Source organism: Mugil cephalus, chromosome 7, assembly GCF_022458985.1.
Source record: "Mugil cephalus isolate CIBA_MC_2020 chromosome 7, CIBA_Mcephalus_1.1, whole genome shotgun sequence".
NCBI lineage: Eukaryota > Metazoa > Chordata > Actinopteri > Mugiliformes > Mugilidae > Mugil > Mugil cephalus.
The window spans coordinates 18542922-18567224 of NC_061776.1; the positions used below are offsets into that span (position 1 = coordinate 18542922).

The 24303-nt window shown below is 42.3% G+C and overlaps 3 protein-coding genes across 3 annotated transcripts in view; 1 reads left to right on the top strand and 2 right to left on the bottom strand.

Annotated features, from left to right (window-relative positions):
- LOC125010107 (protein unc-13 homolog A-like) overlaps nt 1–1514 on the bottom strand; it is a 29189-nt gene extending 27675 nt beyond the window's left edge. The window contains exon 1 of the mRNA XM_047588469.1: nt 1123–1514. Within this exon, the coding sequence (XP_047444425.1) occupies nt 1123–1144 (22 nt within the window). The 5' untranslated portion in view covers nt 1145–1514. The remainder of the gene's footprint in view (nt 1–1122) is intronic.
- A 2630-nt stretch (nt 1515–4144) lies between these two features.
- On the top strand, nt 4145–9637 carry LOC125011194 (BTB/POZ domain-containing protein 2). The gene is made up of 9 exons (XM_047590279.1): nt 4145–4715; nt 4802–4921; nt 5039–5195; nt 6185–6290; nt 6396–6593; nt 6710–6902; nt 8073–8160; nt 8249–8395; nt 8533–9637. The coding sequence occupies exons 1-9, from the start codon at nt 4162–4164 to the stop codon at nt 8692–8694; spliced, it is 1725 nt and encodes a 574-aa protein (XP_047446235.1). The 5' UTR covers nt 4145–4161; the 3' UTR covers nt 8695–9637.
- A 962-nt stretch (nt 9638–10599) lies between these two features.
- LOC125011164 (elongation factor 2) lies at nt 10600–17932 on the bottom strand. Its single transcript, XM_047590206.1, has 14 exons — nt 17779–17932; nt 16320–16534; nt 15411–15592; nt 15111–15322; nt 14850–15028; nt 14098–14203; nt 13538–13790; nt 13258–13453; nt 13048–13171; nt 12701–12943; nt 12050–12403; nt 11781–11963; nt 11367–11499; nt 10600–11268 (listed from the first exon to the last, which is right to left on the bottom strand). Exons 1-14 carry the CDS (start codon nt 17779–17781, stop codon nt 11075–11077), a joined length of 2577 nt encoding a protein of 858 aa, XP_047446162.1. The 5' UTR covers nt 17782–17932; the 3' UTR covers nt 10600–11074.
- Nucleotides 17933–24303: the final 6371 nt, after the last annotated feature.

Sequence of the window (24303 nt, forward strand, 5' to 3'; positions counted from 1 at the left end):
AGATTAATTAACAGCTGCACAGCAGATATAAGATCCCCATGAGTTTCTGTGGAAAAGTGGATGGAAAACCATCTTTTGGACCATTAGGTCATTGGTTCAATCCCCTATATGTCCATGGCTTAAGTGCCTTGAGCAAGCACCCAACAAATTTTTCCCCTTGGATGTAGAAATCTGATTCCTCTGATATTTAAACCTGCTGTTCACACACACAACTGTGTCATATTTTTGGAGAAAGTCTTTTTTTTTTTTCTTTCTGCAGTTTTGCTGATTCAGCCACTACCTGTCCAGCAAAACCCCATAAACGTGCATGACGGGAGCAGAGTGTGTCTCTCTTATCTTGGGTCGTGTCCCCCTGTTTTCCCGCACCCTCGACGGAGCTGGAAGTGGTATTAGCTTATGAGCAATCACAGCAGATGCTTATTCATCGCACTGAGCGGCAAGTGTCAGCATCAGGTGCTTTCGGGGAGTCTGGTGGGAGGAGGTGACGCATCGCTTCAGGGAAAACGCGGAGAAGTGACGCGCACCTCCAGCCCGCTGCCAGTATTCCCTCACGATACGCCAGAGCGGATGAGCCGCAAGCGGCAGAGCGGTGCGGCAGAGCGGCAGCGTCAGCGGCAGGGGCTTTTCCTCGTCCTCCTCCTTTCTCAGGCTGCCCACGCATCAATGAACAGAGTGGATGACACACACACACACACACACACACACAGCAACCGCAACACTACTAGCAAGACTGGGAAACAGCAGCCCTGCCCTTCCATTAACACATTTATAGTAACAGCCCGTGAATGTTTGCTGTAACTAATAGTCACGACTGGCGCTGGATCACGATTCAGCCTCTGTTTTGGTGTTATTTGAGGTCAAACAGTGAATTTAACATAGGTGTCACTCGGAAACAGTTCTCTTAAAAGTATCCCAGCGGCATCCCCCACTACAAATCTGTTGTTGTAACGAGGAGCGGAGCTACCGTGCGATTTAATGACTATTCAGCACAATCCCTCCACACACTTTTCCACGGTGCTGGTAGCCCGCAGGCTGTGTCAGACAACCGGTGCAGTTAAACGGGGAGCAAGTGGTACTTCAATGACATCAAACACACAGGGTTTCATTTATGCTCTGGCTTACCTCCCACACACAGCAGGGACATCTCTGATAGCGGTGTGAGCGTCCCCGGCTGTCCTCTACTAGTGCTCCGTGATTTGTTTGGTCTGTCCGTCGGTCTCCTGGCTACAGAAGAAAAAAAACTCAAACCGTCAAAACCCCGTTACCCTAAATGGTAACGGAAGCAAGTCAGCATCATGTCAAGAGCCGGTCTCTTTCTCCGCTGGGCTGTTGGTGCTCTCTGGGCAGGACAGGACTGACTGGAGTGGTTCCTCGCCCCCCTCTGCTTCCTCCTCTGCATCTCCTCAGCTCTCATCCACTGCTCCTCCTGCGCCGCGTACCGCCATCTTGTTTCAGCAGCAGCAGCCTCCGCGCGAGGACAGCTCCCCCGTGCCGCGCGGCCCTGACGTCACGGTTGATGAGTAGCAGGCAGAGAGGGTGGGTGGGCTCGCGCCTCGAGGTGGGGTGACCGGGATGGTGCTGAATTCAGATTTCCTCACCAATGTGATGATGTACTCAATGAACAACATGGCGACGAGGAATTCCATTCAGCGATTGTTTCAATGAATGTAAGGAAAGTGTTTTCCTTTGCTCATGAGAGGAGGGGGTCACACTCATTTTACTTTAGGGCCACATACAGGCCAGTTTATTCTCAAACGGTCTGGACATAACCTACCTTCCTATTAATATATGTAACGACAAATACAGACTTTTTTCATTTGTTTTAGTGCAAAGAAGTAAAGTAAGCGAATGTTTACACTTCGTTAGCTTAATTACCACATATTACCTCATATTTTAATGTTTTCGCAAAACAAGATAAACTATTTTTTAGAAAGCACATTGGGATTTTTTGATATTGTAACAATATGTCAAATAATCACTTAGGCAATTATGCTACTAGGCTACGATTTATTCTTCATAAAAACTAATCCCTAAAAATAAGTGCAATTTGGGCAAATAAAATGCATTTCATTTTGTTTTGTGACTTTTATTTTGGTTGAATGTCGTGATTAAATATGAACTATCACTCTCTGAATGCAGCAAATCCTTCTGAGCCACGTCCTCAAGTGCTGAATCATGGCTCAGTCATTACCTGGTATGATGATTGACACAAATGCGCCTGCAGTATCCGGATTCATGACAAGCAGGTCTCATGGTGTGCTTAACTTGATTTAGTCCAGCAATACAGGAAATGTGAGCACGTCTTTGTGCCCGTCTTTGCCAAAATGACAAAGAAAGCATCACACTAGAGATGGAGAGAGGAACTGAGCTCTGCCGGGTAATGGGAGCTATCAGACATTCATGGCAGTGCTGAGTCTGTCAAAGTATGACGAGAAAGAAAGATGACGTTGCAAGTGGACGTATGGAAAAGACTAAAACACTAACAATAGCCAAATTTCCAATTCTTACATTAAACAGTAACAGGTAACTAATATAATATTAATATTATAATATTAATATTTTTATATTAGTAATATTCAAGAGTTCCTCAAGTTACAGGACAATCAACGTCCAAGGTGCATAATTATGTGTTTTAAAAATACATTTTATTATTATTGGAAATGTTTAGGGATGGTATGGTGATATGTTTCAAATGTTAACAATAAAGTAGTTTGTAATTTTACACAGCGTTATTTAATAGTTAGGTTTTTCAGAGTTTTTGCGCATATTCTGAGTCAGAAATTTCTGCTTCATCAGCAGTGAAATACACCAAACAGTTTTGTTTTATATTTGGCACTTTTTAATATTATGATCTATGTAGTATTTTATTTCTTAAAACATTGTGCAAATAATTAATTTTCTGGTCATTGAAAGTATTTTCTGATATACAAATGTAATGTTTTTACAATTTTGATTTAGGTCAAGGAAAAAAAACTACACATTTTATTCACTACATTTGCCACAGATTTACTCACCATTCATATATGTTCAGAATCTGGACTCAGATGTCTATGTTTTCTTTAAAAAAGCAAGGTTTTGTTTATGACAACTATGCATCTATTAGCTATGTGTAGCTATGTCCTGTTTGTTCTGTATGTGTTAATACTATGGAAGACATAGTACACAATTCTGCCACAATTAAAAAAAATAAATGTATTAATAAATTCAGACAATTTCCCCACTGAGGGACAAATAAAGGTTTTTCTTTTCTATTTTATATTCTAAATCTCTTAATGCCTTAACATATATGCCATGAATAATTAAATAAATACCTAAATATATGCCATAAATGCAATTTATTTATTTATTTTTGATTGATTGATGCACGCACTTCAGAGTGCACAAAATAATGTAATGCAGACGAGGGGGCTGTCCACACTGGCTGAACTTTTCACATTATCGGTGAGTGCCCAGATCAACTGCACATGCCTTGCTTTTCACAACCAGCCAGGTAGTTTGAATTGAAATGGCGCAGCAAAGGCAGGCAGGAGCTAACGCAGGCGACCCGGCTACTTCAAACCAGGAGATTGCTGCAGGGTTCAGCCGCTTAGCTGATGTGTCAGTCAGGACTATTTACTTTTTGCTATTTACTTTTTGCAGTAGAAAACCTGACTGATAGCCTGTTGCATTTGGTGTCGTACAAGTGTGTCAACACTTGTGTTGTATGCCGCCAAATGTGCCATTTCAAAACTACCTGGCTGGCTGTGAAAAGCAAGGCATGTGTTTACATTTCTTTGTGCATGCTGATGTGCCTGCATCCGTAAATAAATAAATAAATAAATTTGATATGATATTTATTTATTTATATAATAGTGCCTATATATTTAGGTATTAAGTGATGTATTTATTGCTTTTGTGGTATATATATATATATATATATTTATGTAATGAGATGAGTGATATATATACTTATTTACATACATCTGTAACTATTTTTTATATATAAATTTTTAATTATGCAGAGTTGGTCCTCCACAAAATATTGTTGGTGTGAGTCCTCTTTAGAGTGAATACACCTGCTGTGCAAATTGAGAGCAGATTGTAATACTAGGGATAATCGCCAGGTGGAAACAAAGGCACGATGCGATTGTCGAGACTACCAGAAATACTCCAGCGATGTAGATGTGTGTTGTTTACGCCTACGCCAGGTTCAAGATGGCCGCTGGAGACAACAGCGGCAGGCCTCCTTGCCTTAGTTTTTCCGGTCCGGGTCCTTTGGGAAACAGCCAGCCCAGCAACAGCGTTTTCTCTATGCCAGCCTCTAACGGCGGAGCGGTCGGCGGGGCCGGGGGAGCACAAGGAGTAGCGAGGCGCCCCAACCCGCAGCTGGGGCCTGGCGGCGCAGACAGCAACGGTGCTTCGACCGGAGCTCCGCCGACTGCGCAGAACTCCCTGCAGCAGCCCGCTGCGGCAGGTGCTGCGGCAGCCGGAGCCATGTCCACTCCGGCGTCCAACATGGCAACCACCGCAGCGTCAAACGCGTCCTCGGCTGCTGCGCCGACGGCCACCCCCGCTGCTGCGTCTGTGCTGGTGTACCGAGAGCCCGTATACAACTGGCAGGCGACGAAGAGCACGGTCAAAGAAAGGTTTGCCTTCCTCTTCAACAACGAGGTGCTCAGTGACGTTCATTTTCTAGTGGGCAAAGGAATGGGGGTTCAGAGGATACCAGCACACAGGTAAGAGGATTAACTGCACCAAAGGCACCCGAAGCTTCAGCTAACCCCGAAACCTGCTCAAGAGTTTGTCTTTGTTGCGCTGTCAGGTTTGTTCTGGCCGTGGGGAGCGCAGTGTTTGATGCCATGTTCAACGGTGGGATGGCGACCACCTCAACGGAGATCGAGCTTCCTGATGTGGAACCAGCTGCTTTTCTGGCCTTGTTAAAGTAAGCAGCGTTTAAACGTGACGATTTGGGAGATGCACAGTAATTAGCCGCGTGAGCATATAATCGTCGGTCTCCTCTGTAATAATAAAGCTGCAATGATCTCTGCACCTCCTACAGGTTTCTCTACTCTGATGAGGTGCAGATCGGCCCTGAGACCGTGATGACCACACTCTATACCGCTAAGAAGTATGCAGTTCCAGCCCTGGAGGCTCACTGTGTGGAGTTCCTCAAAAAGAACCTCAGAGCAGACAATGCCTTCATGCTGCTCACACAGGTGAGCTTCCCTGATCCGTCACCGCTATTGTTTCGTTTTTTGAGCAATTGTCACATTACTGACAATTGAAAACTACAGGTTGAGCGTAACAATCTAGACTTCCAACATTCGCTGCTATGGAGCCTGAAGTTAGTTGTGTGCCTGGGTATTTTTTTGAGTTTTTAGTCTACAATAACAAAACCTTTTGTTAGACCTTTTATTATACATCATATTGAGAATTATACAACAAGTAGTTCCGATCAAGCAATCTGATTGGTCAATAAGACATTTAGAACGTGCTCAAACCAGCATTACCGGTGACTCATCACTAATAATATTGCTCCGCCAAGTCTGTGGCAACATTGTATCCATCTCCATGGCAACACTGTAACTGTCAGAGCCGGAGCAGGAAACGGCTGAAAAATACGCTACAAAATGGATCGGTTTGCTATTAATTTCGATTCATTTGGTTGTCTCAGTTTCAATGAATGGTTGAAGGAGGATGAGAATAACCAAAAAAAAAGATTTGTGCCTATTTCGGATGAAGAACTGAATCAACTAGAATTGTCCAGCAATGAACGGACCACGGCCAGTTCAACGTCTTGGGCAGTCAGATGTTTCCACGACCCCATTTATTTCCATGGAAACGGGAAGCGCACTCGCAAAAAACTTAAAATTTTGAGAGCAAAATGTTCCATCAACACGAATATATATTTAATTATACGCTTTATTTTGTTGGTAATTGTTGTATAACTGCAATATTACCCTGGAGGGTGTGCTTAAACGTAATTTGAGCACTTGGTCATGCTCCGGTGACGTTAAAGCACACCCTCTCGGGTAATATTGCTTAAGTATAAAAACAAATTGTGCAACTAAAGAACATGAACAGGAGCGCTACTGAATTGTCATGCTTGTAAGTGCAGTCATCTGTCCTGATTTTTCTTTTTCAATCCTGGCCGTGAGTGGAAAAAATATGTGTCTCATATATTTTTTTGTATTCCTCATTACAGGCACGGTTGTTTGATGAGCCACAGCTAGCGAGCCTCTGTTTAGAGAACATCGATAAAAACACTGGAGATGCTCTCGCTGCAGAAGGCTTTACGGATATAGATCTGGGTAAAGTGTCCCTGAGAAATATTATCATCATCAGTTTATATCATGTTGTGTATCAGAAGAACAGTCTGACTGATCCGTTACATGTTTTGTCCTTTCCACTGTTAGATACATTGGTGGCAGTCTTGGAGAGGGACACTCTCGGCGTGAGGGAGGTGCGTTTGTTCGGTGCTGCGGTGCGTTGGGCTGAGGCCGAAGCTCACAGGCAGCAACTCCAGCCCACCCCCGAGAACAAACGTAAAGTCCTAGGAAAAGCTCTCACGCTCATTCGCTTCCCTCTCATGACCATCGAGGAGTTCGCTGCAGGTGAACAGCAACACTCAAACCTGTCACAGCCGCTCTCTTTTTCCACCCTCTTAAACACACATGCGCCTCCCCGTGATTCAGACTTTGACTCGGGTGTTGTGTCATCGCCCCTTCAGGTCCAGCCCAGTCCAGTATTCTGACCGACAGAGAGGTGGTCAGCCTCTTCCTCCACTTCACCGTAAACCCAAAGCCTCGTGTAGATTTCATTGACCGGCCTCGCTGCTGCCTCCGCGGGAAGGAGTGCAGCATCACACGTTTCGGTCAGGTGGAGAGCCGCTGGGGCTACAGCGGGACGAGTGACCGCATCCGGTGAGTTAAGAGCAGAACATTTCAACGCTGCAGCTACAGTCCAGGAATTTTACAGAATTAAACTTAGTTTAATTAGTTAATTTTACCCCGTGGCATATTGATTAAATATAATAAATTAAAAAACTAACTAATTAAGATTAAGTGCATAATTTAATTGACTTCAGTTATCTTAGTTAATTTAAGTAAAACTTTCTTAACAATTACTGTTTAACAGAAGAATGAGAAATACGCATCTTTTTAATAAAGAACCGCTTCTAAAACCAGCTTGAACATTTGTGATTTGAGCTTCATCAGTGTCATTATTTATTCCGGTGCAGGTCCTCCCGATGAGGTCAGACTTGCTCCTTAATTAGACTAAAGTAAACTTAAAGACTTTGTACTCCCTCAAACCAACATTTAGTAGCCCCCCAGTCGTTATTCTTCCAAACAGATGTTCTGTTTGACATGAAAAAGCGTCCGAGGTGAATCGAGACTTAAATAGTCCTCATACTGCAGCCGTTCTCAGCTTCTGCCACTGGGGTTACTTCTGCACAGACAACCACAAACCTAAATAAAAAGTATGAATTTGACTTAAAAAAATAATTCATTTACCTTAGTCACTTACTTTTGCAACTGAGAGTGTGTTACAGAAGTAACTAGTGTCAGGATTGTCAGTCGTTGCTGTTACCAGTGTGTAGGGTCTGTGGTGGGAGAAATTGAACATAATATTCGTAATGGTGTTGGTTGTAATTTCTCTATAATCACCTGTAACTATGAATTATTGTATTTTCTTTGCTGTAGAATCAGCCCTTCATTTCTACACAGGGAGCAGATCATCTCTCAGTAGCTCAGAACAGACAAACCGAACACTGATTGTAGAGAGGATTTTATGTCAAAGTGACATTTACTGTAGGTTCTCACTCAGAAAGGAACGGGTATTCAGTTGGTTGCAGTCTGCTTCTAAATCAAACATATTAGAACTTTAAAAATCAAAGCATAAAGTAATTGAAATTGAAATTAAGTACCCTAAAGATGGGTAAAAGATAGGAGGTAAATAGGTGGAGAGGCTAAAATTAATGAATCAAGTTAAAACATCTGGGTAAATCTGTGTGCTGGAGTGCTGGAGTTGACAGGCGTCTGTACGTACAGTCCTGACAGGTACCGTTGTGTTTGGGTTGTTTCTGTTCACAGGTTTTCAGTAAACAGAAGGATATTTGTGGTGGGGTTTGGACTCTACGGTTCTATACACGGACCCACAGACTACCAAGTCAACATACAGGTACAGCCTCTAGCTCCGACCATTGTGGACTAAACAATTGCATTTGTTCTTAATTGATGTGGTTTTAATATGTTTTTGTGTGTTCCAGATCATTCACACAGACAGTAACACGGTGCTAGGACAGAATGATACGGGCTTCAGCTGTGACGGGTCTGCAAACACCTTCAGAGTCATGTTCAAAGAGCCAGTGGAGATTCTACCCAACGTCAACTACACTGCCTGTGCTACACTTAAGGTCTGTGATCTATTATTAGAAATAATTAGTGTGCATAATTAGTGTGCCTTCACCGTTTCGCTCTGTTTTGAAGTTCAGGTATCACTGTGTGTTTTTATTTTCCATGGTATTCACACCGCTCTCTGTCTGTGTTACAGGGCCCAGACTCTCATTACGGGACCAAGGGAATGCGCAAGGTAACACACGAGTCATCATCCACTGGCACAAAGACCTGTTTCACTTTCTGCTACGCAGCTGGCAACAACAATGGCACTTCCGTAGAGGACGGACAGATCCCCGAGGTCATCTTTTACACATAGTCACCACAGACATCACAACGATCTTCCATCAAATGTGACAACCTGAAACCAGCACAGGGCCACACATCAGCAGCCATACTGGGGACTAATCTGTCAGACTTCATACCGTTCCCTCCATTTAGTGCACTACTGTTGGCTGCATGGGAAGACAAATAGCCGGGAGCCGATGTAGGTCACTACATGGGGCGTAGCTTGTCATTTGAGATGCTGCTTCTTTTTTTCAGCGGCTTCCTTTTATCCCTTTCTGTCGTAGTGATGCCAGCCTCTGAAACAGACATGACTGTAACCGACGCCACAAGGGAAACAGAGAGAGAGGTAAAGAAAGAAAGAGAGGGAGGGGGGGAGGGAGGGAGGAGCCTCTCAGATTATTCACAGTATCGATGTCACGACTGTGGATTGTCGACATGACACTGAATTCTACGTAAGCTGTACTATTCTCCTTCCTGTACTTGTCAAAGGAGAGTCGCAACTGTATGAACGTACAGTTTATCAGATTTGCCAAGACAAAATCCTCATCACTGTTTAGTACAGACTAGATCTTCACATTAGTTGTAACTCCATAGACTGACAGACCTCATAGGCTTTATGAAATCTTGGTGAATTTGAACCAAACTTCATATTAATCTTAACGATATGATTATGGTAAGCAATTTTTGGGTTTCTACATACAGTCAAATTCTGTGATATCTTGTGTCCTTGCTTGGTAGTTGCCTATACCCAAGATACCTTGCACTTCTTGGCCTTGCATATGTTGATTTGGTTGTTCTATGGATGCACACTAACTCTTCAGACATGTTTCTTTTTAGCTTTGTTTTAAAAAGTGTGGGTGGAAGAGCTTTTCCTCTTGGTGCGGAAGTTAAAGGGTTGTATATTAAAGTGGCATTTATTAACATTATATATGTAACTCGAAATAAGTATCAATTAAAGAGTGAAGAAACTGTAACGTGGTACGTGATTTCTTTTTTCATTTTCATTCATTTATTTCGAGGAAAGAACCTAACTGGAGTAACACCAAACATACAGTGAGTTAACTTTTCTTTTTTTGCAGAGGTGGCATTAGATATGGTTAGCTACTAAATCCAGTAGCTAGTTAGTTTAAAGATACAAGTAGGATTTACTACCAATCCTAAACTCACTTATGAACAGGTGTTATGTCCATTTTTTTTACTTCCTCTATCAAATGAATTTAAGTACAATTTGAGAAATATTAAATTTCTAGAGTGACCACAAAATAAAGGAAGATAACATAAGAATATTACAATTTTTCAAACTAGTCCCAGATTTCATGTTCTCATAATACTGCACATAATTTGGGAATTTAATTATATTTTGTATCTGTTCTTCAGAGTTGCTAAGTTGGTTTTGATACAGACAGAGACAGGTGTGGCCAAGTCTCAGGAAGCTTTGGTTTCTCATTCCCCACAAGAGTTTAAGTTTTTTTTTTGTATATATATTTATACTCAATATAAGTTGTCTTTAACATTTTTCAGGCCAAGGACCCCAAACTGATAGAGAGATTAAGCAGGGACCCCCTACCTATTATATGTGTTCTATATTAAACTCTGTACTGACTGAAAGATAATGTATTCTGTCTCTATTTCTCCCTTTACTAAAATATGTTGGACTCATGTTAATGTGTATTTAATTAAATCTAAATTTGTCAGGGAAAAATAATGAAAATATTTAATCAACCAGAGATTTTGCATCCCCCCTGTTGAGGACCTGTGTTCTCTAAAGTGAAAATAAACCAACCCGCCTGTTTTTATTCCAGGAATGTTTTCATTTGTTTACCTTAAAGGGATCAATGAAGCGTCCAACTACAACAACAAAACTCGCAGCCAGAAAGTTAAGCGGCATCTTTCATAAAATGTCAAACCAAGAGAACAACAAGAGAAATAACTGGGGTCACATTTTCATCATGATTTTATTCATTACATCCACTGAACAATTCAGTGAGTCTGACTTCTGTAACACTGTATGTGGTTTCCATGGTTTTATCTTGCCATGAGCCATTTAAATATGCATTATTGCAGCAGTATCACAGTGCGCTGTACACACCCATCCTTGTAGATAAGTAGGAGGTAAAAGGGGGAGGATGTGAAGGAATAGAAGAAACGAGGATAATACAACCACTATGATCCAATTGTTCCCCCAAACCCTTGCCCTAGGCACTTGGTGTACTGTAGCTGTGAAATGAAACAAAAAGAAAAGAAATGTTGTTGCCTCCACTAGCCTATGAAGAAAGCTTAAGCATTGTTTCTGCTCTTCCAGACTCAAAACAATTTGTGCGATGAATCTTTAAGCCTGTGCAAAGATTTTAAAGTGCCCACGGGGTAGGGTTTAGAGATCGATTTGGTATTTTAAATTCCGGGATCAGTGTTTACAGTTTGTCCAGGTAGTTGTCTAGGGCGGGTATGCCCTCTTTCAGACCTTTGCGTTTCCTAATTTCACCGACTACTTGGAAGGGTCTGGTGGCGGGGTCGCTGGGGTCTCCCTGGAGAATCTGCCAGTGATCAAATACACACTGAGGGAAGGCCTGGCCTCCGGTATTACTGCGCAGGTCAGCCGTGAACCCTGTGACGGGAGATGAGAACAGAAAAGCGTCGTCTCCCCTCTTAAAATCATCACATCACGTGAAAACACGCGGTGCAGCGGAGACCGCGACAACTCACCAAAAGATTCGTTGACTGGCAGGTACGCTTTCACCACGAACATGGGAGTGCCCATCACCTGGGATTCCTCAAACACGTGACCTCGTTTCCTGTTCAACACGCCGTAGATCCCACCGACCACCTGCTCTGGGCACTGCAGGGACAAAAACCAGGGCAACGGAAATGCAGCGATGTGACTGTCGCGTCAGAAAATAGCTTCACAATAGAAGTCCTAAGACTAAAAAGTGCTTGATTTGTGTAGAAATGTCTTAAAATGAGACTTAGATTTTGTTCACCCCACTTACATTATATATTTTAGAAGAGGATGTTTTAATCCCCAATGCAAATTTTAACTTTTTGCTAAAATCCCTCCCATGATGCTGGAAATGTTGGTTTTATGATTTATTTGGAGGTAACAGTCCTCCGATCACTGACCTGTATCTCCACAAGATAGACCGGCTCCATGAGTCGTGGCTGAGCGGTGAGCTGGCAGGCGTACAGGACCCTGCGGGCTGTGGGAATGATCTGTCCTCCACCGCGGTGAATGGCATCTGCGTGCAGCGTCACGTCATGGATGTCGAAGCGAATTGCACGCATGTTCTCCTCGCACAGTGCACCCTGCAGGACGGGGACAGGGAACACGCTGTACAACATTGCAAGAACATCTGCTAGTGCAGTGGAGTCAAAACGAATAAGGCGCCCACCTCCTTAGTCGCCCACTGAAAACCAGCAACGACACTGTCCTTGATCTCGTTGAGGTACTGGACGCCCTTCGTCATGTCTATCAGCAGGTTGGGCCCGGATCCATCTGGACCGAAGCACCAGATCTTCCTGGCTTCTGTCACCTCCCACTCATACTTGTCAGCGAGGTAACGCGCACGGACCTTGAGCTCCTGCCGCGCGGAGACGTCTCCCTTCTCGATATCTTCAGCCAGGCCGTCGGGGAATGGACGGGACTTCATGAAGAGACGATTGTGCTTGTTGGGGGACTTGGACAAACACATCTGGTCTGATTCTTCCGACACCGTCTCTCTGTAAGAAACCACCGGGTCGGATTTCTGCAAAGAAGCAGAGGGAGAGATGAGGATGTAATGTGAGGATCAAATGTGCTCAGATTTACTTTAATTTTAATCTACCTTTTTTGCCATAGTATCTTGCAAGTATCACAACTCAGTCTACACAAAGCTTGTAAGTTCAGTATTTGAAACAAACTCGGTCTGAAATCACATGTTTTTATATTTAAATGAGATTCATTTTTTAATCACCCAGTTTTGTCTCATGTTAATAGATCATAATTTCAAATGCACTTGCAACTAACCGGTGTCCCATAGAAACATCTGTCCTGAGACGCTCACCTTCAGTGGAATGCAGGCGTGGTCCTCCTCCAGGTCTTTCAAGCAGATCTCCAGATGCAGCTCCCCGGCTCCGGCGATGATGTGCTCTCCGGACTCTTCAATGATGCACTGCACCATGGGGTCGGACTTGGCCAGACGCTTCAGGCCTTCCACCAGCTTGGGCAGGTCTGCGGGATTCTTGGCCTCCACGGCAACTCTGACCACAGGACTCACACTGAACTTCATCACTCTCATGTTGTGGGCCTGTAGATCAGAGCCACTAATGAGCTGTAAGACTCGATTGTTTTTGTATGGGCTGGTTTGCACCAACATTTAACACATGGAAACAAATAAAACTAATACTATACTTGTTCAAAGGTGGTGATTGTCCCCGTCTTGACCAGGAACTGGTCCACTCCAACAAGACCCACTATGTTGCCACAAGGGACATCCTCAATGGGCTCCACATACCGACCCATCATCAGAATAGTCCTGAATGAACATTAATAAAAAGTAAAGCGATACTATTTTTCCTATCATCTACGATCTCTGTACAGTTTATACATGAGCTTGCTAACCTCTGGATGGGTTTGATGTAGAGATCTTCTTTCTTCCCAGGTGTAAAGTTTGGCCCCATGATGCGCACCTTCAAGCCTGTTGACACGCAGCCAGAAAACACACGGCCAAAGGCGTAGAAACGACCCTTGTCGGTGGTTGGTACCATCTTTGAAATGTACATCATCAAAGGAGCCTTGGAATCGCAGCTCTTAATACCTGAGAAGAGAGTTTAGACAGTATTACTTTATGAAACCACACAATGATAGTAAAAATGTTCTTCAGTGAAAGACTTCCACCGACCCATGGCAGCCTCGTCGTCTCCCGGCCCCTCGTAGAGTAGCTCACAGCGGTATTTCTGTGCGGTGACGGGGGAGGGCAGGTGGATGGTGATCATCTGGAGCAGGGCCTCTCCGGCAGGCAGCCAGCGACGCATAACAGCCTTCAGCAGGGGCTTCCCCTCCTTGTCCTTGTCATCTGAGTCCAGTTTGACGTCCAGCTTTTCAATTAGTTTGGCTGTCTCCTCCTTTTTGAAATTCATGATGGCATCAAACACCTAAGAGGGCAGTGAGGAAAGAGCGCAGATAAGACACTAACCCAAAGGCAGCAAAACAGTTTAAAAACCAGAATGGAAGGTACATTTGTATTTAGGTTTCAACAACATAAGAGGAATTAGTGGTAATGAATTTTGGTGGAGTCATCACTTCTAATCATTTTATTGGCTGTATTCAGCTGTTGTCTGTCGTACTTAATCAGGCTCTATTAAGAGGCCTCAAAGTCTGAAATGTAAGACCTTTAAATCCAATTTTCCCAAATGAAAATCCAGACTGCAATATTGCATTGTACATTTATTGCACTGTTACCTTGAAGATTGGATCCAAAACAAGCTGGCAAAATGTACGAGGATATTTCTGACCATCAGGTCCAGTGCCGGTCTTAGTGAATTTGCCCGCACTTGGATCAAAATATCTGAAAGAAGCGCATATATGTATATATATTAACATACATATTAATGCTGAAATCATGACACAAATGATTAATTCATTCATATTAATATATGATATTAAGATCACAGGCTAAATAGGCAATAAAATTTTAGCTAACTCCAGCTGAAAATCTTTTCAGTCATTTTTGCTGACATCTAGTGGTCAAACATGTCATTGCAGTGATGCAAAAATGTGCTTGAGGAACTTGAGTCTTAAGGCGTGTCTCAGTGTTCCCGTGTTTATGTGAAACGTCATAAGCAGATGCCCCAAGTACTGTCTCAATTCAAAATACACATACGACCAAGTACAGTCCGACACACTTGCCCCGCCCCTTTTGTCAAGGACGCATCTGTACGTAACTTGTGTGGACTTAGAACAGCCAGGTATCCCAGAATGCATTTCATGGGGTCATCAAGTGCTCTGCTGTTCTGAATTGACCGTCTAGAGTCTGTGTTTGTCAACTTGTCAAGACGGAAGCTACCAAGGATGCGAGTTGGAGGTCCAGTTTCTAGGTATTGATAAATGTGGATTGTCCTCACTGTTGGGTTATTGTCAGGGATAACTGCCTTTTAGCCTGGACTTTTACGTCACGTACGTAGACCACACTGCGTATCTGCACCCATAATCACCTGTCTCCCCAGAGTTTCTTCATCATGTCCTCCACTTTCTTACACCTCTCTGCTGGTCCAAGCTGAGCAACTCCTTTAGCAGCGAACTTAGCCACATACATCTCAGCAAACTGCTTCAAGGTGAAAGCCCAGCCGTGGAGGCCAGAGCCAAAGCCAACCGTACCGATAATAGGGTCAATCTGAGGAACAACAGTAGAGCATTGATTGCAGACGCAGGTAAAACGTGCTATTTTGGTGCCCAAATGTGGTCATGTGCCTCACCATGATGTTGCCCATGGGTCCCCCCTCGTCTTCTCCGTAAGTGGAGATGATGACGTTGACATTCTCCACAATGCGCTGGAACGTCTGAAAAAGCTCATCCGGCTCCAGCTGCAGTTCGAGCAGGGCTCGGTCCATCTTGTTCATCATCAGGACCGGCTTGATGCGCTCGGCGATGGCCTGACGCAGCACGGTCTCAGTCTGCACGCATACACCTGTCAGGAGGAGGACGCAGACAGGTGAGGCTCCGGGAAAAAGCTTGAGTGCGCGTGAGAAAAGAGACAGAGTGCACCATGATTTTACCTGACACACAGTCCACCACCACCAGGGCTCCATCAGTTACTCTGAGGGCAGCCGTGACCTCGGACGAGAAGTCAACGTGACCCGGAGAGTCAATCAGGTTGATCAGGAAGCCATTTCCATCTTTGCCCTGCTTGATGAACGCCAAGTCATTCTCTCCGAGCTCGTAATACAAGGAGATGGCCCTGAATAAAGAGAAAGAGAAATGTGAACACATTTAGACATTACTAAAATACAGGACATGGTTAGGACGAAATGTTCTGCTGTAGTCCAAATAAACAGTTATTAAAAATGAATACCACAAAGGAACACAGCTTATTCAGGTTTAAATATATAATATGAATGTATTAATATGAATGTTTTTGTGCAGTAATTGCTGTAGCTGCTCTTTTCATTTCCCGTAATTTAGATAAGTGATGTCCTGTAGTCAACTGAAGCAAGTGGCTTGGAAAATTAAAGCCTCCCAAAAACTTTTTTTTTTCTCAAATTCTCAAAATCTTTTTATAATTGATGAGTTACATGGGCAATTTCCTGCCAAGTTCAAACTATTCTGATGATGTAAAATGAAATATTTCTGTATATTCTTCTTCTAACTCGCTGGAAGTGGGTGCAATGTTTCTAAACGCGATGTAACTTATTTCCATGAACTGGTTTTGAATCAAAATCTGATGACAGTTTTCAGATTCTTAACTCATGTTGTCAATTAATCTGGTCAACTGACACCCACATAGTCCAGATAAAGCAGACTGAAGTTAATAACGCTAGAAGGATTTCCCCCAAATTTAACTGTAATTGTGGCTTATTTGGTCGCACATATTCATTATTATAGGGAAAGGCAGCATTTCAGGCGTTGGGGCTCTCCGACAGGCTGCACAGAGCTTCTTTCAACACCCACGTCTCTGGAGCACATACGTTGATTTGATGGTGATGCAGCGCTCCTGCTCGTCTTTGCGCGTGTCTGTGAAGCGGGTCTCTCCCGCACGGGCTGAAGCAATGATCCCCGCCTTGGACACCAGCGAGTCTGTCAGCGTGGACTTCCCGTGGTCCACGTGGGCGATCACAGACATGTTTCTGATGTTGGACTTTTTGTCCATGATGGCGCGGATCTGATCCACCGTGAAGTTCACCTGTTGGGAGGGTTTTTTGGAGGGGTTACATTCATATAACTGCCACCACGAGAGGTTCATTTTATTTTATCATACGAGTCTATTTGTGTCCACTACCATATCCCCGTAGCCGTTCCTGGTAGGGTTATAAAAAGAAACAAGTTTGAAACTGAATCTAGGAGAGTGGGTACAGCATAAAGACATTACCTTCTGGTTTTCCAAACAAGCCACAGATCAGGAATTACTGAGTCACCACTCACATGCTGTAGCTGAATGTGACCAGCTACGCCGTGTCAGAACACCCCCAAAAAATGGAATATTTCAGTCCAAATAACTACTCTTAAAATGTTATTCAGTGGTCAGAAAACACACAAATCTCTAATTAATAGACTAAAATACGCACTGCATGCACCTATAGCATACACATAGGGTTTATCCTCATAGTTTACTATTTATTTTTCAAATACGTATATATCTCTAAGATCACCAGATAAGACAAATGAGACCATCTTCAGATGGTGTCTATGAATATGTAAAACCATTACCATAATCCTCTATGAGTTTATTAATAATTACTTTTATATAGATAGTATGGAAGAAAAACAAAACAAAAAAAACACGTTATTATATGCGTTAAGCCCACATAATAATTACAAAAATATCAAATACTGGATATATTACTGACACAACCAAAGCCTCCTATGTCATATACAGTTACAAGTTATAGTGCAATTCAGATCCCTGTCTGTGACGTATTTCAATAGGCCTGTATGACATTATATTTGACCGTATTTTGAATTAAACACAGTGACGCAGTGTCTTCTGATCCGACCTAAATGTGTCGTCCAGTATAACTAGTATTCGCCGCGACTGTGTCAAACGTTGTCGGCACCATGTGCTTTCCCTCCCTCGGTATAATAACATGATATCTCTGCAGTCCGGCCCCAGCAGCTTGATATTAAAGGCTTTGCTATGAACGTCACGATGAGGCAGAGCGGGCCGTGCAGTGAAGGCCACAGCCCTGCTTTATCAGCTGGCCGCTGCGCACGTTATAACGGAGTCCTTATCTGATCACATAACACCGCCACCAGCCATCGGCATCCATTTCACACACCTGACGGGCTCCGGTGCAGCTTGTTGCGCCGGAGCCCGTTATAACCAGACATGAAGGTTATTTGGCGCAGCGACAGTCGCGACTTTTTAGCTGCTATTAACATATTAAATGCAAAAAAACGTCAACACGCGTAAGCCCGCTATCGACTCACCATGTTGTCTGCTGGTCGTCGGTCTGTAAGTGCGACTGTTTATTGCTGTACACACTGCCTCTGAGGACAGGCAGTCCCGGTGGTGACAGGAGAGACTCTGCTGCTGCTGCTGCCGCTGCTGCTGTAGCGATGCAGGTCAGAGGCTCCACCAGCAGGTGGCGCTGCCGCTCCGTAGCCCGTCCCATATCACGTATCTGTTGATGTCATGTGGCCTTAATACTTCAGCGCTGTGTCGACATGTCTCGGGCTGGGTTTGTTTTCGACGAGTGACAGAAAGATCTTATTTTTTAGACTGAATTTAAATACTTTCTGGAACTCGATTAATATTTAAATATGCACCTTTTAAAAAAACAAAACAAAACAAAAAAAATCAACAACTGAAAACTGAATTATGGCAGCAGCATACTGCATACAACCACCTTGAAATGGATTCATAAAATGAGCTGAGATAACATCTGCAACAACTTTAACTTTAACTCAGCCTGTAACATTTGAACAAGACTGTTCAGCTGATGTGATTCTCAAAACAGAAAAAAAGTGCAACTGATTCACTGGGATGTGCGTTTTGGTTTAACAGCTCATTCTTATGGGCGCTCAAGCAAAACGTTTTCCCAGCTCCCCTAAAAATAAGACTTTAAAAAAAAAAAGAAAAAAGTTTTGTCTATGATAAGATGAATCAGCACAATATTAGAATATGTGGTTTGAACATAATATACTATATATTATCTTTATTGACCTTCATATCTTTAAGTTTGTTTTGCACTACCTCATCTTCTCATTTAAATGTAATTTCTATTTACCTTTTAAATTAAATGACAGCTTTGTGACACCATCGCCTCCAATTTAGTCATATAACTCCTGCACTGGCAGGATGTTTTTAAAATTGATATTGTTTATTAGAAACAACAAGCACCTGACTAGGGGGAAAGGAAGTGATTCTACTGAGCCAGACGTCCTTTACATTTGGCTCAAGAATGTGTCTTAGTCACATGGCTCCTGTGACTTTCTTTAAATAACATGTATTATCTCTTAAATAGCTGAATTTGATGAATAAATGTTTTAATATACATATAAATTGTGTACTGCATTGGTACACGTCCAAACGTAGCTTTAAAACAGGGTGATGTAACATACCACATTTTACTCATGTCATAAACTAAGCTGGTAGGCTAAGACTAAGCTAATCTGTTTTCATTGTCTTTGAGCAGATTGATAGTGTGGGATATTATTATGATGATGTTCTTCTTTTCTTTTCTTTTTTAAGATATCTAGTAGGTGACACACATAGAACAAAACCTCTTCTCAAGTGTCCAAAAGTCTAAACACATTTTTGTTTTACACAACATTTAAATGCACAAAGTTCTCTGCATAAGACACAACAATCTGTCATAAAGTCACACGTTTGCAATTTCTGAACACTGCCATTTAAAATGAACCTGTGAGCTAATTAGCCAGTATATGTGCCACCTGGTCAGACTCATCGATGGTTAATTGTTACCACGTCATTCAGGACGTAGGCACTATAAAAACAACAACAATGGAAGACATTGCAGAAAGAGGAAGAGGGTGAGAATGAGAGGGTGAGGAAGAGTGAGAGGTCGGGGTAGAGCTGGTAGAGGAGTTCATGGCCAAAGAAGAGCAGCCCAGCAGCAGCTGCACTTTTCAGGACTGCTGAGGAAGAGCCACCTGGAGGCTGGCCAGCTGAGAGCGTTCTACCAGTCCACAGTTGATAGCATCAAGGTGCACAGCTGGGGACAGGAGGGCACTGCAACGCCTGATCAAAGCGGCCCAGAACATCATCGGCCGCCCCCCCCCCCGCCCTCCCTGGAAGACATTACCGCCTCCCACGGCCTCAGCGGAGCTCAGAAAATTTGCTCAGATCTCTCACATCCAGGCCAACATCTCTTCTGCCTTCTGCCCTCTGGCAAAAGCTACAGGTGCCAGACAAACCGTTTTAAAAACAGTTTCTACCTGTGAGGACCAGACTCTTAAATACACGTAAGCAACCCCCACGGGTTCCAAGTCATAGACAACAACTGCCCGGCAGCTTACCTAATTACACTGTTTTCAGTATTGTGTATTCACTGTGCATTCATTCAACCAAGTGCAATATTCAGTTACTTGACATGTTTATATACATATTTATTTTTGCTATAATCCAAGTTCAACATATTATACGATATAGTATAATGTATTACACTTGCTTGAATGATCATACAACACAATTCATTCAACTAAGTGCAATATTTTAATTACAGAATATGTCTGAACATATTATTTGCAGCAATACAAGTGCAACATATTATACATATACAATACCACTGTCACATTGTGTGTACATATATATATCTAGAGAGAGAGACAATTATACATTTATATAAAATGGCCTGTATGACAGAGTTCCAAGACAAAAACCACTGCTGAGCAAAAAGAACATAAAGTCTCATCTCAGTTTAGCCAGAAAACATCTTGATGATCCTTTAGGGAAACATTCTGTGGACTGAGACAAAATGTGGACATTTTGGAAGGCGTGTGTCCCATTACACCTGGCGTAAAAGTAGCACAGCATTTCAGAAACAGAACATCACACCAGCAGTAAAATCTGGTGGTACTAGTGTGATGGTCTGGGGCTGTTTTGCTGCCTCAGGGCCTGGGGGACTTGCTATGATGAATGGAACCATGAATTCTGCCAAAAAATCCTGAAGGAGAACCTCAAGCTAAAGCGTACTTCAGAACCAAAACACACCACATGCTGGAAAACCCTCCAATGTCCAATGTTACTCACACAATTCTGCAAGTGAACCAAAATTCCTCCACAGTGCTGTAAATGAGTCTTTTATGGCGCCGGTTGAGCCTTTTACAGCTCGACGGCCGCTGTAAAAGGCTCAACAAGTTATCGCAAACGGACCAACCAGTTACTAGGTTTAGGGGGCAACCATTGTTTTTGTGAAAAAGTGTTGCCCTCCTTCCTGCCACACGTAAGTGTCTCAGATCATCAAACAATGAGTCAAAGATGTAAAACTCTCACTTTACTTGGCCTCACTTTCCTTAAAACATGAGAAACAAGTTGACTTGAAAAAGCCTGCCCTATTTCACAAAAACAAGATGATCCTGTACATATAAATGAAGGCTGCAAAAGGTGAGGCAAATAATTTTCCATGCATAAACTTTTGTATTTATCAGGTAGGGCCTTCAAGACAAACAAAACTTGGCGAACATCACATTCCGGTCTGCATCGCCACAGGGCCAATGTTCACACACTTAGTGAGTTATGTTTTATTTACAGAATATTAATAATTTATCAGTAGCCTTTCAGTAGGCTTATCACAAACACAATGAACAGCTCTGGTCTTATCTCAGCAATAAAACTGTCATTCAAACAACCATGAAGAGGGTGCAGTGATGCAGCTGTAGTAGGAACCTTAAACTGACTTTTTAAATGTAAAAAGAAAAGGCACAAGTTGAACACGGACGTTTTACTCGGCTGCCTTTGACTCAGAGAATTAGAACAACTTTGTGTGAGTGGGTGCTGTCTGTGTCCCTCTACCGTCAGTGCCGGTTGTGCAGCTTTAGGGTGTTGTAGCAGTCCTCCACCAGCTGAGGGCAGAGCAGGACAAAGCATCTCAGGGAGCTCAGGAGAATCTGAAGATTTGCAATTAATATTCATAACAATCAAAGCGTTAACAAGTTAATTAAATGCAAAATTTCAGAGCTCTCGCAATCGTGAGCAGCCAATTAAAAGTGCAGCTGATTAAAACTATATCAAGCTTTTAATAAGTTTATTTATCTCTGCCACCTTCACAAATACAAGGGAGTTGAGATATTTAAGTTTCTGGTGAGAATTAATAATCCTTCAACTATTCCTTTCAAATCATACAGTATCATTGCAGTACCACTGTGCAGTGTGTCACATTTCCTCCAGTGGAGCTGACCCACTAAATCTCTTTATTCTCAGAGCAGAACCAGTCTGTTTCCAGGTGTCTGCAGTCACTGAAAGAGACGAGAAAAGGTTACTTCCTGTCAAAAATAGGTCCTGATTTATGGCATAACATTTTTGTACAGCTGGTTGAAGCTTTCCATGTAGAATGGCGCCGCTGCTTTAAGTAAGGCTTTTCCTTCACTCATCTCAAAGGGATTTTACAAATGCGTGGAAAAATCTCAGTGAAAATGAATCGGTTGATAGTATTAAAACTACGTAATACAAATAAATCGAAAACTACAAGATCAGATTTTTAAGATAAGCATATTTACAGTATATTCATACACATACATACAAATATTCAATTTTTATAGTAATGGGGCATTTGCTGACATATGTGTCAGCAATACCAATGATAGGTTTTGCACTTCTTCCCTGGAGGGAACGATCCGGATTTAGACCCAAACTGTATAATGGGGTCACCAGAGATCCAGCTGAGAGAGCTGACTAAAAACATAAGTGACTCAACTAATACCCAGTTGGATCTTGACATTCCTAAGGCCTGCACACAAAGTAATACCTGATTACGTGATTCTTGTAGCTATGAGGAGACTGAGACGCTTCTGGACAGAAGGTTATTATCTCTCACGTAGGAACAGAATCATTTTGTGAACATCCGAGCTATCAGTGAGCTCCAGATAAACATGAGCCATTAAACATGTATTTCACGACTGGTGAAGTGATAGCGCTGCATGCTTAGGGCATGCTCTCAGCCTCTCAATTTCTCACCTGTCTGCATCTAAAAAAAAAAAAAAAAATGCTCATTGCTTTTAGACGCTTGTCTTTTTCATTTCATACAGCCCTGTTTAGAAGTGTGAGGTCCTCTTTGTGTACTCGAGTCACACTCATAAAAACCTGTGCAGGGGTAAGAGAAAGAGAAAAGAGAAGTGATCATTTTGACTGAGATTTTATGGCACTTCCACAGATCTTCCATATATGTTATTTTCCTCAATCCAAAGCATACATAGATATACTATGGACATAGTAATACAGATGTATAATGCGATAAAAATACGTCACAGCGCAGCAATTATATGTACTGAGGCACAACCTATTTTTGGTATCTGGAGATGTGCTTAAAATGCCCTGGTTAGATAATATCAGCATGTACTTTGATACACTCTTATCTCCACTTAGAACAACAATAAAGATAGTGAAGCCTTTCTGTCATGCAATTAGGTGTATTGCAGTACTGATAATACTCAGTTTTCTGTCTTAGATAAGTGTGTTTTAATGCAACAAATACACTTGAAACCATAGTTCACTCTGGCTCCGTAAGGGTTAATTTAAGTAACCTTGGCCCTACGCCTGAGCTTATATACAGTATATATGTATATATATTTAATGTATATACGAAGGCTTCTTGAGCATTTGAAATCAATACACTGCATTTTTATTATTAAAAATCCCTTTGAAAACCCAACATGAACTGTAAAATTAATGCATGTCTCCACCAAGTGTTGAAATCAAACCCTTCAGACCTGCTTCGGAGAATTTGATTTATTCACATTATGTGACAGGCCTGGCACACAACTAGAAAAGATTAGAAAGAACTGGGCCCATCCTATCCTCATATTTTATCCACAAAAAAAGTGTCTCTCTGTGGTCTCAGCAATGCACCATATAAACTTGGCGGTATGAGAGTTCAATCTCCCCGTTACATGCGCGTCCCCTTGCCACTTTTGAAACTTTTGAACGGCTTAGTGAAGTTGACAATGTCCCGAAGAAACGAAACTCACCAAAAAATCCGTCTACCTTGTGCTGTCTGATAAAGCTAAAAATGTCAAAAGAAATCATCAGAAGAGAGAAGAAAATGGCTTTCAATTATTTGAGGTACCAGACCGAGGCTCTCTTTTCTCAGAGGTGTAACAATGCTTTGAAGTGGAGGCACTGACAGGAGGATTGTGTTGATGATATTCATACTGGAACCTCTGAAATAATCTCTTCCCATTGTGGCAATAGTGACACTGTAAAACATTTCAAGTCGGTAAGACTTGTAATTAAAGGTGCACCTGCTGTTTTGCTGTTCACATCAATTGCCACGTTAAGGGCCCTAATGCTCTTGTTCCTCTTCAAGTTCACGAAACTTCAGATTTAACTCAAAACTTTGTTCAAAGATTTGACATTTATTTTAAAGCATATCGAGATGTACAACAGTGCCCTCACATAAAGCTATTTAGAGGGATCTTTAGTGAAATTTGAACCTTTATATTTATATTTATATATGTTGATATCATAGAACCCCTCCCCCATTACAAAGTCTAGTCACTAGATTACATTAAGTTTCATTTAAAAAAAAATCAAGTTTAATATCTAAAACTTGTCATGACTGTTGGAGTTAAAGAGAAAAATGTCCACATAAGCTAACGGGGCTGTAATGTTTTACAGTGTGCATGTTCTTCTTGTGCTACTACTCTGGGAACACATTATGTAATACGTTTTGCTTTATGGTGCGTATACTTGGAAATGCCATGAAACAGATGCTACTTATTAGGGCAGTAAAGATAAGAAAGACTGAGGTGCAGCAGGATTCTTCTGGTGTTATC